General features: G+C 33.4%; 1 protein-coding gene across 8 annotated transcripts in view; it reads right to left on the bottom strand.

Moving 5' to 3' along the window:
- The window catches only part of GAS2 (growth arrest specific 2), a 135,358-nt gene that overhangs the window by 65,475 nt on the left and 53,670 nt on the right, over positions 1-16,213 (bottom strand). For all 8 annotated transcript variants that reach the window (XM_039470934.2, XM_039470932.2, XM_003919926.4 and 5 more), the window contains one exon: positions 8,643-8,706. In XM_039470934.2, the coding sequence (XP_039326868.1) occupies positions 8,643-8,706 (64 nt within the window). The remainder of the gene's footprint in view (positions 1-8,642; positions 8,707-16,213) is intronic.

The raw sequence follows: 16,213 nt of genomic DNA, 5'->3' as shown, positions 1-16,213 counted from the left end.
TAGAGTTCCCAGTGTCTATTGTTCCCATCTTTATGTCCATGAATACCTAGTGTTTAGCACTCATATATAAGTGAGAACATGCAGTACTGGGTTTTCTGTTTTTGTGTTAATTTGTTTAAGATAACGGTCGTCAGTTGCATCTATGGTGCTGCAGATAACATGATTTCATTCTTTTCCGTGACTGCATAGTATTCTATGTCTTACAGTTTCTTTATCTAATCCACCATTGATGGATAAGCAATTAGATTGATTCCATGTCTTTGTTATTGTGAACACTGCTGCTAAGAACACATGAGTGCATGCATCTTTTTGGCAGAACGATTTATATATATATATATATATATATATATATATATATGGATATATATACATATACATACATATATATGGATATATATACATATACATACATATATATGGATATATATACATATACATACATATATATATATATATATATATATATATATGGATATATATATCTGGATATATATATACCTAGTAAAGGAATTACCGGGTTGAATAGTGTGCTAAGTTCTTCAAGAAATCTCCAAACTGATTTCCACATTGGCTGAACTAATTCACATTCCCACCAACAGTGTATAAGTATTCCCTTGTTTCTGCAGCTTCCCCAGTATCCAGTGAGTTTTTTGTTTTTCGTTTCTGAGGCATGGTCTTGCTCTGTCACCCAGGCTGGAGTGCAATGGTGTGATCATGGCTCACTGAAGTCTTGACCTCCTGGGCTAAAGTCATCCTTCAACCTCAGTCTCCTGAGTAGCTGGAACTACAAGCATATGCCACCATGCTTGGCAATTTTTGTTGTTGTTGTTGTTGTTGTATTTTTTTGTAGAGGTGGATTTTTTTGTAATTTTTTTGTAGAGGTGGAGCAGGTCTCACCTGGGTTCAAGTGATCTGTCCACCCTGGCCTCCTAAAGTGCTGGCATTACAGGCGTGAGCCATTGTGCCTGACTTCTTTGGGGTTTTGATTCATATTTCTCTGATGATTAGTGATACTGAGAATTTTTGATGTGTTTTGGGGCCACTTGTATGTTGCTTTTTTCTTTTGTGTGTGTGTGTTTTTTAAGAAGTATCTGTTCATGTGTTTTGCCCAAATTTTAATGAGGTTTTTTTTTTTAATTAAATTTCTTACAGATTCTGAATATTAGACCTTTGTCAGGTGTCAATTTTTGTTTTTGTTGCAATTTCTTTTGCAGATTTAGTCCTAGTATCTAGATACCCTAGTATTTTCTAGGATTTCTTCTAGAATTCTTACAGTTTGAAGTCTTACATTTAAATCTTTAATCTATCTTGAGCTAATTTTTGTATATAGTGATTGGTATGGATCCAGTTTTATTCTGCTTATGGATACTCATTAATCCAGCACCATTTATTGACTAGAGAGTCCTTTCTCCATTGCTTATTTTTGGCAACTTTGTCAAAGATCAGGTGGCTGTAGGTAGGCAGCTTTATTTCTGTATTCTATATTCTATTTCACTGTTGTTTTTGTACCAGTACCATGCTGCTTTTGTTACTCTAGCCTTCGAGTATAGCTTGAAGTCAGGTAATGTGAAGTTTCTGGCTTTGTTCTTTTTGCTTAGGATTGCTTTTGCTATTCAGGCTCTTTTTTGGTTCCAAATGAATTTTAGAATACTTTTTTTTCTACTTCCATAACAAATGACAGCTGCAGTTTGATAGAAATGGTGTGGAATCTACAGATTCCTTTGGGCAGTATGGCCATTTTAATGATATTCTTCCATTTGGTTGTATCATCTATCATTTCTTTTAGAAGTATTTTTATAGTTCTTCTTGTAGAGATCTTTCACTTCTTTAGTTAGATGTATTCCTAGGTATATTTATTTATTTCTCTCTCTCTCTCTTTTTTTTTTTTTTTTTTTTTTTGGTAGGGAGATAATTTGACTTCTTCTTATTTCAATGCCTTTTAGGTGTTTCTTTTGCTTGATTGCTCTGGCTAGGATTTCCAGTACCATAGTGAATACGAGTGATAAGAGTAGGCATCCTTGTTTTATTCCACTTCTTAAGGAAAATGCTTCCAGTTTTGACCCAGCTTTTGCTTCAATATGATATTGACTGTGGTTTTGTCATAGATGGCTCTTATTCTTTTGAGGTAGGTTCTTTTATGGTCTAGTTTGTTGAGGGCTTTTTTTTTTTTATCATGAAAGGATATTTGATTTTATCAAAAGCTTTTCTCACATCTATCAGAAGATCATATGGATTTTGTTTTTAATTCTGTTTATATAGTAAATTATATTTATTGATTTGCATATGTTGAACTAACCTTGTATTCCAGGAATGAAACCTACTGGATCAGAGGAAATTAACTTTTCAATGTGCTGATTCAGTTTGCTAGTATTTTGTTGAGAATTTTTGCACCTGTGTTGAACAGAAATATTGGCTTAAAGTTTTCTTTTTTCATTGCATCTTTGCCAGATTTTGGAATCAGAATGATGCTGGTTTTACAGAATGAACTTGGGAGGAGTCCCTCTTCCTCAAATTTTGGAATAGTTTCAGGAGAATAGGTACCAGCTCTCCTTTGTATGTCTGGTAGAATTTAGCTGTGAATTCATCTGGTCCAGGGCTTTTTTTTTTTTCTTTTTATCTTTTTTTTGGTTGGTAAGTTTTTTATTACTGGTTCAATTGCAGAATTCAATATTGGTCTGTTCAGGGTTTCAACTTTTTTTCTGATCCAATCTTGTGAGGTTGTGTGTTTCCATGAATTTATCCATTCATCTAGGAGTTTTAGTTTGTGTACATATAGGTGTTCATAACAGTCTCTAAGGATCTTTTGTATTTCTCTGGTATCAACTGTAGTGTCACCTTTGTCATTCCCAATTGAGCTTCAATCTTCTTTTCTTTGTTAATCTAACTAGTGGGACATCAATCTTGGTATCCTTTCAAAGAACCAAGTTTTGGTTTCATTGATTCCTAGTATGAATTTTGGGGTCTCAATTTTGTTCAGTTATGCTATAATTTTAGTTATTTCTTTTCTTCCGCTAGCTTTGGGGTTAGTTTGTTCTTATTTTTCTAGCTCCTTTATAACCTGCTTCTAAAACTTCACAAATCACTTAACCTCTACGAGTCTATTTTCTGTCAGAAAAGTATAAATGAAAATGGCCTGTTCTCAAGATCTGTTGTAGCAGTGGAGGGAGGCAAGAGGAAGAAGCTTAGAAAGGCAACCGCTACTGAGCATCTTCAATGCATCTGACCTGTTGGCTATCTTGACACATTATTTCTGAACCTGTTTTATTTAAATATAAAATGGAAATTCTAATTTCTATGTTTCAATGTTATTAGAAGGAATTAAAATAGTATGCTTTTCATGCTCAGTATAGTGTCTGACACATGGTACAACCTCTGAGATTGTTGATATGTTAATTGACAAATTAAGTGTTGTACAACCTGGAAACTGCAGCACCAAGGTTCTGTTGCTAAAAGTCTTGGTTTTAAAAATATATTATAGCACTGAATAAGATCATGTTAACTTCAAAATTAGGAGGCTAAAATACAAAGTAATATCGTTATATTCTTTACCAAAAAGTTTACTGTAGCCATTCTTTAAATAAATTTCTCTGGAATTGTGAAATGTGAGAAATATCTCAGTACTGGAGTTTAGCAGATCAAGTTATAAATTCAGCTTTGCTACTAACTCACCAGATAAACTTTGGCAAGCAACCCTTTTTAATCTCTGTAGACTTTTCTGCCATCTTAGTTCCAGGAAGCTATAAAATTTTGTTATGTTTAATGTTCTTAAGAGAATAGCATAAACTTGGTAGTAAGGCTAGAGGAACTTAAGAAATGAGAAGTCACGGCCAATTAAAAGTCATCCATAAGTTCAAATATCATAGTTGAAACTTAAATTAGGTGAATTGGAAAATATGATTTCATTTGTAATTGTAGGTGGATTCATGGTACCTTTCAGGAATAGATTGCATAATTTTTAAATTTTTTTACACAGTAAAATAATAATATATATGTTAGAGTAACAACAGACTTGGCTGTATGTCCAATATAAACAAAGTAGATTATGTTTGAGTAAAATTGTTAACAAAATCACACATGGAAAACCTTTCTCTGGGTATTTTTCTTTATCTGGGAATGCTGAAAATTAGTTATGCCACTGAACATAGAAAATCAACACTAAGTCCCAAATCTCTGCTTATACTGGCTTTTGAATACTTCAAACTGCCTAAGGCACAGTCAGCCAGTCCTGAAATGCATACTTAAATACGATTCATTGGCTTCCTGTCTGTCTGGAGATGTCAACAGACTGTAAATCATAAAATTCCCTTTGGGTTAGGGGCTTGCACCTGCAAGCCAACTTAGTCATCAAATAGATCTTTTTTCTGTTCTCCAAAAGGCTGCTTCATTCTGGTTTCCATGAACTTCATACCACGCCACATTTTTATTTTGTCTATGAGATTTTCATACATTTATACTATTTTTCACTCCTTTCCAACTACAAAATTTCAGAGTTTTAGAATTGGGTAGCTGTTGTTCTCAAACCAATTAAGGGTCACACTAAAGATATAAAGAAGGTTGAATCCACTAAAACAAAATCCTCATACCTTTATACCCTAGTGATATGAAAGTAGGGTGATACTCAAAGGGCAACATATTTTTGTCTCATTTTTTTTAAAAGTGCTAGGGAACAGGTCTTATGTTAATGACTTTATGATGAGGTTTTAAAAATGGATTCTCATTTTTCTGGCATTTGACACAATTTTTGAGCTCTAGATAAAATAACTAAGTCCACAAACTAAGGCCTGAACTAGAACATTTACTCAAACTATTTAGTAGTCTAGAGTTTCCAAACAAAAGACATCTGGATCCAATTTTACCAGGGTTAGAGGGACAAATTTTTCAGCCTAATGCGAGAAACTGCCCTTTTAAAGACATGTAACAGACAGTTTATAGATTCTTGCAAGAAAATTTTTTCCTCGTTTGTCTTCTGTTTTAAAGCAATTTAAAGATAGATTTAGATTTGGAAGGAAATTTCAACTATGTGAAAGCATATGATGGTCTTAGCAGTTAGTTCAAGTGCTTTAAATAGGATGGATCAGTTAATCGTCTTTGTATAAGAATACTTTTTTCTTTTAAGTAACATTTCCTTTCATAAGGACACGAATCAAAATGAGAGATTAAAGAAAATGTTCAGAAAGTATATTTCTTTTAAATGGTCATAAATTTTGCTCCAAATCAAGACAGTACTCAAAAATAAAAATCATATAAAGCTCCACAATAATACTGATCATTATGACCCCAAACAAAAATATCAAAAGATTTTTTTACTTCGTTTTTAAAGATCATTCTTAATTCTACAGTCCCAATATGTTGAATTTATACTAAATTTGTTTTCAGCAATGCATAGCAAAGCACTGTCATTAAAAATATCTTTGAGGTTTTATTAACTTGCTTTTGCACAGTTTTACTTTTCACAAGTCGAACACATATATTCAAAAACTGATATTTTTATAAAATATTAGCAGGAGGACTTCACTCTACAGTGATGATAGCTCTATTTAGTTGAAAATAAAAGGAAGTTTTACCCATGAGAACAAAAAAAAGTGGTCTCCTTCTGCCATCTCAGAACTCAGAGAAGCCCACAGCTTGCAGAGGAGCTTTACTAAGTGTCCCCAGACAGGAAAACATGGCAGAGAATCGGAAACTCACTGGGAATCGTTTCCAAGGTGATGTTTATGGTTTTAAAATTATGGTTATGTAATCTGGAAAAGTGTTTAGAATCAAATATAACAATGCATTGTCTATCAATGACGAAAACCACAAAACTTACAAGATTATATCGATGAATTCACTAAGGTCAAAATTCATCTGCTTTGTGTGTAAATTACTGTTGCGATTATTGACAGCTCTCCCAAAAATCACTTCTAGTTCTGCCTAAAAGTGTTTTAAGTTATTAATGTGTATAATCCTCTCTGGGTTTGAGAGGAGCACAAATTTAAGCTAGATATGTGTTTAATGTATGTAAGGCAAAATTTAGGAGTAAAGTTAGATTAGAAGAAATTTCTCTTTTTTTCCCTTCAACTAATTATGCTTCAACATGAGGGTAAAACGGTGAGGTCTGGATTTATTGGGTTGATGTTTGTAAAACACATTTGAATTTGCATCAAGCTAAAAACCTTAAATGCATGTAGAAAGGGACAGACATTCTTACTTAAATGCTCAATTTATCCTACTGGTATTCAACTATTTAATATCATGTCACACACTAAAACAATAGTAGCATCATGAATATTTTTTTTTTTTTTTTGCTGAAAGTACGCAACAGTTCACACCATCCAAGTGAGTAAAGAAGATAAAAGGCCGAATTTACAAATCAAATATTTTAATGTAAGGATTATCTTAATTCTTATGGAACGTCTTTTGTAAAATCCATAATTTATTTTGGTAATGTGAATAATCAATATTTTTATTAGACTGTGTGGTAATGAAGCATGGTCAGAAATGGAAGAACCCAAAATCACAATTTGAAAAGATCTGGGTGGGAGGAACTCTTCATATGATGTATCACCTTGAAAATGACAAGGCCATTATAATTCACTTTCATTAACCAAGACTTGAATTTGTTTTACATCCTGTAACAAGCAGCAATTTATGCCAGACTCCGAGCCAGAGGAAACATGATTCTTAAAGGCATTTTATAATTGGGCAGCTTGTCTTCTTCTTTGATAACTTGGCTATAATTAAAATGTTTATTCAGCAGGCTCCCTAATCAGAGGACTCATGTAATATAACGTATAAAAACAATATATAAAATAAAACCTAGAAAACAGGCAAATACTGTAAATTAAATGGCAGGAACAATTTAAAATCCCACCTAATTCTAGAGGTAGTATAATACCCTCTGTTTACTTCTGTATCACAACTTTCAGAAGCAATATGCTTTTCTGATGCAATATTTAGAATATTTAAGTAACAAAAGTATATCTGGCATTTTAGAGTATTCCAACATGATAATCAACTAAAAAAAGTTTTTTGTCTATTCTCTAAGTAGAAACTCTAGACAATTCATATTTCTTTTACTTGAACATGGCCTTGGCAGCTGTTCATTTACTGAAATTTTACTTCATGTGATTTCCTACCTGTTTTATTTTTAACTTCCCCTTTCTTAAGGGATAGATGCTGAGTCCCTGGCATTCACTTGACTCAAGGCCATTTGTCCTCCAGGCCAGAAGCCCTAAGGTTGGTGGGGGAGTAGGTAAATAAGGGTCCTACAAGCAAGAGGTACATCTTCATCCTGCTCCTTCACAGAACCCGAGGATGTGTGTGGCAGCAATAGAAGAGAATAAACTCCTAAGAAACAGCCAGATGCCACAAGTTTGAACTATGCCTGAGTAGTAGAAATCTGAGAGCACAGAAGACTAGAGAGTTCTCCCCCAGGGGCCTTCCCACAATTCACTGGGAAGAGTGTGGGGAAATAGAAAAATATCTCAAATTGGGTTTTTTACTCCATGTTGAGGTAAGACTAAAAAATATTAAATTTGAATTGAAAAACATTAAAGCAATCTTTGGCACACTCAATTATTGTGACAAAATGAAATTTATACCTGATATACAATTCATTAAGATTATATTGATATGATGACTTAAACAATTTGAGGTTACATATTCTGATTACCAGATCAAAAAAAGGTTTATTAATTGGCAGCAAGTTTTCTAGCTATGTTGTAAATTGCTGATGTGTTCTCCTATTTTTTCTTGATTTTATCAATAAATTCTTTGAGAATGTTCATTCAGTGTTAGTTCTCTCTTCATCTTACTTGATCTCAACCCTAAAAGTATACCCAGATGTAAATGAGAAACCGTGTTCTAATTAATCCTGAATTTTAAATTTGCATCAAGACCTCTTCAAACATTTACATCTTCATTTCTTGTTCTTTGAGATTCATAGACTGGCCAGAAGCCCTATCTGGTGCAATGCAAGATAATAAATGGGAAAACATGAAACCAGAGCAAGTTGTTTTAGCTGAGAGTTCCTTCCTCTGCTTATTTAGCTATTATTTCTGCAATTAATTCTTGTTTTTCCTTCCTACAGAAAAAAAAATAGGTTTAAAGATGCTTCTACATAAGAATAACATTCTATGTCTTTTTCTCTTAAAAATATAGAGAATAATTTAAAAACTATCATCCCAGTCAGAAGTGGAAACTAAAAGAGTGAAGTGTTGAATGGGGGAAATGAAGAAAAGGAATAAAAAAGGAGGTAAAAATTATTAAAAAGTAAACAAGAAGCGAAGAGGTAAAGAAGGAGGAAGATAGACAGAATATGGGAATAGACTTTCCACTGAGGAGAACTGTCATATAAAACTGCTTGTACAATGTCCTCCCTAACCCCAGGGAAGTTTTGAAGGCAAAATGTATTTTATTAAAAAACACTAGCAAATGCTTAGACATAGTGGCTTTGACAACAAGATCTTGATGTTAAGAATATTGGTGGTACGTTTTTAGTTTGGTCAACTGCTGCCCTCAAGATGTTCAAATTATCATTCGTAAATGAGTAGCTTCTCACATCCAGGTTAAACATTAGCAATGAAAAGCCAACAAGCTTCTGTGCTGCTTGGATGCTGAGATGGTCTATGTCTTGACATAGTGGCAGTGGTTTGACCTACCTGGCTGCAATCCGGCCAAGCTCTAGCAAACAGAGACACACTTCTCTGGGTTGCTTGTGGAGGACTGAAAGACAAGACAGAGGTGAACACCTTTACAAGAGAAGAAATAAGCAGCTCAACAGTGTAGGCTTGCCGGTGACCCTCATTACTCATGGTGCCAGGAAAGAGCTACACTTCATTCTGACAGTCATAAAACCCATCTCATTCCTCAATCCACCTAGATCTACTAAAGGCTTAAATTATTTTTCAAAACTCTGCCTATGCTTCCTCTTGAAAGCTATTAGTCTCAGGAACTCTCACCCTGAATACATCTCACCCTAAAATATTTTCTTCAATTAATTAATATTGGTAAGCCAATATTGGATGCCTATATAGCTATATTTATGATACCTGTCAATAAGTGATATTTACAAACACACAACTATGGAGCAAGGACTAACCACTTTAATATCATGGGTCTACCTCCAACAGTGATTTTAGCAAGAAGAAAGATGAAATAAGGATAAACATCTTATACGACACTCTTTTGTTATCCTCCAAAGAAGAATGTCAAAGGGGGACCCTGTTACTTCATGTGCTCTTCTAATCAAATATGATTAAATAATACTTTAGAAAGAAACAATTTCAACTGACTGAATTTTGTAGGTATATACCAATGCACCATCAGCCAGTTTTGCCCATCAGAGAAGCAAATTAGAAGGCTATACTTTGAACTTATATTTCTATTATAATATAATCTGATAGACATTCAGTAATATTGGCAAATCACACTTTCGATGTTGAGCCTACAGGAAGAGCATTTAGAAGAGCATACTATCCTCTTTCTTAAGCCAAATTGGGGATTTTTACAATGTTCTTATATTCAGCACTGAATAAAGATGAGAGACTGGAAAAAATTTGCACTGAGAAGAGGTTTTCCACTGATACATAGTATTCTAAAAAAGGAAAACATTGACTGTTAATTGACTTTAAGAAAAAGAGCAATATGCTCTTAAACATAGAATTCTGTAATAATTTAACTTTCCAGTATTAATCTATTCACTTAACTGAAATATTCTAATTCATTCTCTTCATAGCTTATGATAGTGGCAATATTAGATTCACTAACACCACAATGGAATTTGCTGGGCATGTGTGGTAAATAGAATAAACACTTTTACCTGATTGTAAAAGTATGTGATTTCATTTGGTTTTAAGGAGACATATAAATGTATTATTATTTGGTTATAAACATGGTATTTTAAAACTTGTAAAATAAATTTGAATCCTACCATAATTGTAATCCCAGCATTAAATTTTAAATCCTGTAACCGATTATAGAAAATCTGAATTGCAGGATATTTCTACTACTGATAACACAAATTTTAGATTCAGATGACCATTGGTGAATTATCACAAAGTCCTAGTTAGGGAAGTCTTGAATTACTTTTAATTAAAATGGCTTAAAACAATGATATTTACTACCTCCAGTTTCAAATGTACTACAAGTTGACTGTGACTAGAATGATATTAACTTCATAAAGTTTAGTATATTAAATTAGTTCCAGCACAAGGTAACATAAGGGCTGTAACATCACACAGGCATCAGTTTCTTACAGAGAACAATAACAAATATCACAAAACAGAAATAAACAAATGAAAATGGATCTTCATGTCTAGATCATCAATTTTTTTCTGATTCAGACTTTTTTTAAACATGTCCATGGTATAAAATCACAATTGGGAGTTCTGAGTGGGAGAAAGCAGTATCTAAAAACTGAGGAGAGGAGGACTTTGAAAGCCCTGTTCATGCCCTCATCCTTAGTAAACGCCATGTGAAGCGGTGGCTATAGCATCAAGAGCTTTGGATACAATGCCATGCATTTCTTGATGACAAAAGTGTCAAAATATAAAAACTATTAGTTAACTGACTAAATTGTGTCAGTGTCCAGCCAATAACCAACTATAAAAGGTAATACCTGATACAATTATAGTGGCTATTAACCAACTTATTGTACATATTCTGAGGACTATATAAGCATTAATATGTAAATAGGTATACTCTATAGAAAATCAAATTCATTCTGAAGAAAAATAATAATGTGAGTGCTATAAGAAAGACAATTTGACATGCAGGATGCCTCAATATTATGCATTTCCTTGCTTCTTCATTTGTTAATTTAAAACAGTTTCGCATGCCAAAACTCAATATCGAATCTGTTATAGACTCATTAGAAAATCAATTTGGCAAACTGAGAAGAAACTGCCTGATTCCTTATTTTGTTTTCTTAACATAAACAGCCTATTAAAATTTAAGACAGATAAACCTCTTCTCCAGCATCACTTCTTAGGAAAATGCTAACAGAAAAATAGTGTTTTACTTTCACTTTTTTTTTGCTAAATATTTCCTTTTTATAAAGCAATAAACCTGCTTTAAAGCATGCCTATAATATTACCTTACATGTTAATAGCTTTTCAAATAACAAACATACCAAGCCTGGCCCCTAATGGAGGAGGAGGAGGAGGAGAAGGAGAAGGAGAAGGAGAAGGAGAAGGAGAAGGAGAAGGAGGAGGAGAAGAAGAAGAAGAAGAAGAAGAAGAAGAAGAAGAAGAAGAAGAAGAAGAAGAAGGAGGAGGAGGAGGAGGAGGAGGAGGAGGAGGAGGAGGAGGAGGAGGAGGAGGAGGAGGAGGAGGAGGAGGAGGAGGAGGAGGAGGAGGAGAAGGGGGGAGGGGGAGGGGGGAGGGGGAGGGGAGGGGGAAGGGGAAGGGGAAGAAGAAAAGAAGAAAGGAAGAAGAAGAAGAGGAAGAGGAAGAGGAAGAAGAAGAGGAAGAAAGAAGAGGAAGAGGAATAGGAAGAAGAAGAAGAAGAATGATTGGTGACTGGTAAGCAATGACTAAGATAAATCTGTAGAGCTGCGTAAGAGTGCAATACTTAGAACATAGAAATGCTTTAGTAACTACTATATAATACAAGGAAGATGACGGTTATGTGGTGGTGATAGGGGTTGTGATGATTGACAAAGTGAATAAAGGCTAAAGTTTTACCTACCATCTATAGGAAAGACAAGAATTTAAATCATTTAAATGTTTAATTGCAAAAGCAAGCACTCTTATCTTAGTGCTATAAAATTGAAATTCAAATGTCTGTATGTAATATCCATATTGTACTAAAGAGGTAACTTTCGTTGTTGCACTTAAGCAAGATACAAACTAAAGTTAATAGAGGAAAAGAGTATAATGGTTGGGTAATTCAAGCCACAAAGATCTGGGTGTGGGTGTGAGCACTAATATTTGCTGGTCATGTTATTTTGGGAGGTTACTCTACAAAATCTCATTTTTCTGAAGGAAATAAATAGTGCCCACCTCATAATATTTTTGTGATGATTAAACAAAATAATATTTACTGTTATGCTTAGCACAGTACTTGGCACATAGGAAATACCTGCCAAATGTTAGTTTCATTATCATTTTTTTCATTATTTATTTTATTTTGTTTAGTCAATTAACCTTAATTCACTTTTTTTCCCCATAAGCACTTTTTGTGCATCATAACGTGTCAGTTACTAGACAGTGAAAGAAACTCTGGAATGAAGATAAGATTACTGTCAGGAGATACAGAGTGGTTCTATTTAAATGACTACATTTAAAATTTTTACCTTTTAGATTATATCGGATATAGTTAATTCTAAATGTAATCAAATTTCAGGTTAAATGAGGCAATTTGGTCAGCATATATAGATATAAAGCAGATATCCTTCACCAGTTACAAGTTTACGCTAAGTGTAAAGTTCAAGTAACAACTGCATTAGGACCTATGTCATTTTTTAAACACCAAATACCTTGGCTTTAATTTTCCTTTGTGATTAAAATAGCTTGATAGAATTCATTTTAAATAATTAACTATGTTGATTATATATGGTATATTTTAGAAGATCAAATAACTGAATATATACCTTTGTCAAGATGATTTGACAGGCAGCTTTCATTGCACTGTGTTTGTAGCAAAGCCCTTACATCCAGTCATATGTACTACTCATTTTAAGCATATTTAGTCATTTATCTTTTTCAAAATAACATCTACTTACATTAAAATTATACAAGGAGACTTTTTCACCACTTTAGCACTGTAACATTAACAAGGTCTTTCACTTTGAGTTAGGGGTATAAGAAAGGATTGCTGTAGCTTTCCTCTGAACAAATCCTCTTCAAAACAAACGAAGAGCTTTCTAGTCAACGGTGATTATTACACAAATGGTTTTATCATTGATGTCTTCTTTTTAAATAATCAAAACCATTTCAAGAAAAGCATAATGTAAAACATCTCTGGGAAAAGTAACACAGGTTTCCATTCAAAAATATGTGGCAAGAGACTCAATCCCATAACCCAGATTCTATAAAAAAAATCTCATGGCATCAAATGTCAAATGGAATACTGCTAACTCCAGGAATAGAAAATGAGGCCTTCCATTAAAGAAAGAGGGTAGAATTTCAATGTCACAGAATCTGCAAGGATAAAATGCATTAGACCATGAATGTATAGTTTAGCTAAATATATTAAGTTTTAACAGATGGGCAAAAGAATGAAAGCATAAAAAATTATGTTGCCCATTTGGTTTCTATATAACTAGAGGTTATAACATGAATCATCATGTTGAAGAAAATTGCTTTTTAGCCTTTTATTTAGTAAGGAAACTTGAAAAAAATATTTTTGAATAAATGTTCAATTATAAAAATATCGTAGATTAACAGCTGCCTACTTTCCCAGAGTAGAGAACTGGTTGTAGTAAGCCAAGGAGAGTGGTAGAGTAGAAGAAACAGTAAGCTAGAATTCAGAAGAATTGGGTTCTGCCTAACACTGCCTAATTTCTTCAGCTCTAAAACAAGTGTCTTGTCTTCACTTGTTCTTCTTTATAAGGTAACTATATGGTTAAGAACACTTAGTACCCGGTAAACACTCAATAAATGTTACTCTCTTGTGCTAAAGTGTGGTCCACAGACCAGCAGCTTTGGCATGGCATGGGAGCTTGTTAAATATGCAAATTTGGAGCCCTATCCAGCTCTAATAATCAGAAACTACATTTAAACAAACTTTCCAGGTGATGAGTACATACACTGAAGTCTGATAAGAACTGTATTAATGTTATAATAATAATGAACATTTGTATAATCCTGTATCTGTTTTGCTGAAAATATTAGTGTGCTTTGATATATGTAAATGCTCTAAAAATGTGAAGAATAACAATAGTGGTGGTGATGATGATGATCAATTAGAGTGGAAATAATGTGTATGTTGGATAGGTCCTTAATAAATATTATAGTCCTTTCTCTCCTGCCAGGTTCTATAAGATACATAAAAAATTTCATGCTTCCCAAACGCGAAACTACTCTCTGTGTCATGTCACTCTGAGTAAGACCCACACAAAAATCTGTGAGTTTAAATGTAGGTGTCAAATAGGGATGGTAATTAAGGGGCTAAAACACTGATCTGAGGCAAATGAGAAGGAAATTGCAAACAAAGAATCTCACAAGCTCAAGAATGATGTGTGTGAGTATCCAAATTTCTCTGAATCACCAGTCAGAATAATTTTAAATAGAACATGGCATCCATATAAATCATATAAACAAGGAGTGTCTATTCATAATCTCATCAGTAACGGAAGCTCTATAGGATAGAATGTATTTTATTGTCTTTCCCCCAAAGTTGAGAAATATCCTGGAAAAAGAGTGCTCTTTCTTTCTCTAGCACCCAGCACCCAGGTTAAATTAATGGATTAAGCCACTATCACTCAGAACATCAATCAGAAGTGAGTCTTTTCTAAGTTGGTATATACTTTATTTTTCCTTTTGCTTGAAATAATCCTAACAATATCTAAAATTAATGCAGGCAAAGTATATGCTTCTATAACAGAGAGGCATGATTTTTGGAGGTGAATGGAGCTGAATTCAAACTTTAGTTGGGCCATTTAAAAGTTGTGTAACATTGGGCAAGGGATGTAATTTCTCCCTCTCACATCTTCCCTGGTGTAGGGCAGAGGGACAGATTTGAAAAGGGTTTTCAGTGTAAAAGTGAATTGAAATACTAATGAAGTATGTACATCATAAAACAAAAATGTGTTAAAAAACAAAAAGTCTAAAAGAAAATGATCTTGGGAAAGAAATTAATATAAATAATCCAGAGTTGAATGAATATCCTGAAATTATTATCATAAAATAATACTAATAACAGTAATAGAGCTATTTTTCCCACAAAAACACTATTATAGTCTTCAACATAGACAAAAACAAGAATAAGGGTGATTTAGCAAACATCTGAAGGCAGGCATAGATTCTTTTTCTGATGCAACATGTGACTTTAAGAAATGATGGAAATTGCTAATACTTAAAAATACATGGCCTGGCTCGGTGGCTCACTCCTGTAATCCAGCACTTTGGGAGGCCGAAGTGGGTGGATCACGAGGTCAAGAGATCAAGATTATCCTGGCCAACATGGTGAAACCCCATCTCTACTAAAAATACAAAAAATTAGCTGGGCATGGTGATGTGCACCTGTAGTCCCAGTTGCTGGAGGGGCTAAGGCAGGAGAACCACTTGCACCCAAGACAGAGGTTGCAGCGAGCAGAGATCACCCCACTGCACTCCAGCCTGGCAACAAAGCAAGACTCCTTTTCAAAAAATAAAAACAAAAAAAAAAATTTCACACGCAGTCATTTTTACTGCAGGTATATAATGTTTGCCTCTGAAGTAAAATGCTGACCAATGTTTAACAGAACAAAAAAAATTATAAAATTCCTCAACAGAATGATGCATCAAAAGAAGACAGTACCACACAGCAATCACAAACACAGAAAATAAAAAATTTTTAAAGTTATACTCAAACAAATCACACACATTTGCATGCTACACCGCAGATAGCAAACCCTTTTCTTGCTGAGTAGATTCTTTCTCAGAGAAATAGATGAAGCATAGTCACTGGCCTCCAAATCCTATAATTATCCAATAACATAAATGATATTGACACAATTATAGCAAGCAAAAAATGTGTGTATTTTAAAAGAATTTCCCCAGCCCTTTTTTCTCCATCTCCCAGCTAACCAAATGTGTATAAATAAAACAAAATAAATAAATTTCTAGGGAAAAGTTAACTTGACAATTTCTAAATTGATAAGCCAATGTAAATTACAAATAATAAACTGCACAGAAAGACTAGCAGTAATTTGAGAAAATAGTTACTTAAAATACCTTAATAAAAAATTACATAAAAGCATCAATTTCATAATTCATAATTGAAAACTTTCTTTAAGCTTGAAAATACAGATTTCTGATCTTAATTTAAATTGTAAAAATGAGCTACATAAAAACACTCAACATCATTTTAGAAAATGTGGTTAAATTATTTATTTAAATGAACATTTTTTAAATTACTAAATTTACTGTTTGGAAGATTATTAATACTGTCCAATAACTTTTACATTTCCATGAAACTGAAAATATATTTTAACTCCATAATTAAAAGTTATTATAAAAATTTGTTATAAAATAACTATTGGGGACCATTTTGTTTATAGACTGATCAACTATATACTTTTGAATTC

This window comes from Saimiri boliviensis, chromosome 6, assembly GCF_048565385.1.
Source record: "Saimiri boliviensis isolate mSaiBol1 chromosome 6, mSaiBol1.pri, whole genome shotgun sequence".
NCBI classification, from domain to species: Eukaryota; Metazoa; Chordata; class Mammalia; order Primates; family Cebidae; genus Saimiri; species Saimiri boliviensis.
The sequence above is the reverse complement of the archived record's forward strand: the minus strand, read 5'-3'. Positions and strand labels throughout refer to the sequence as shown.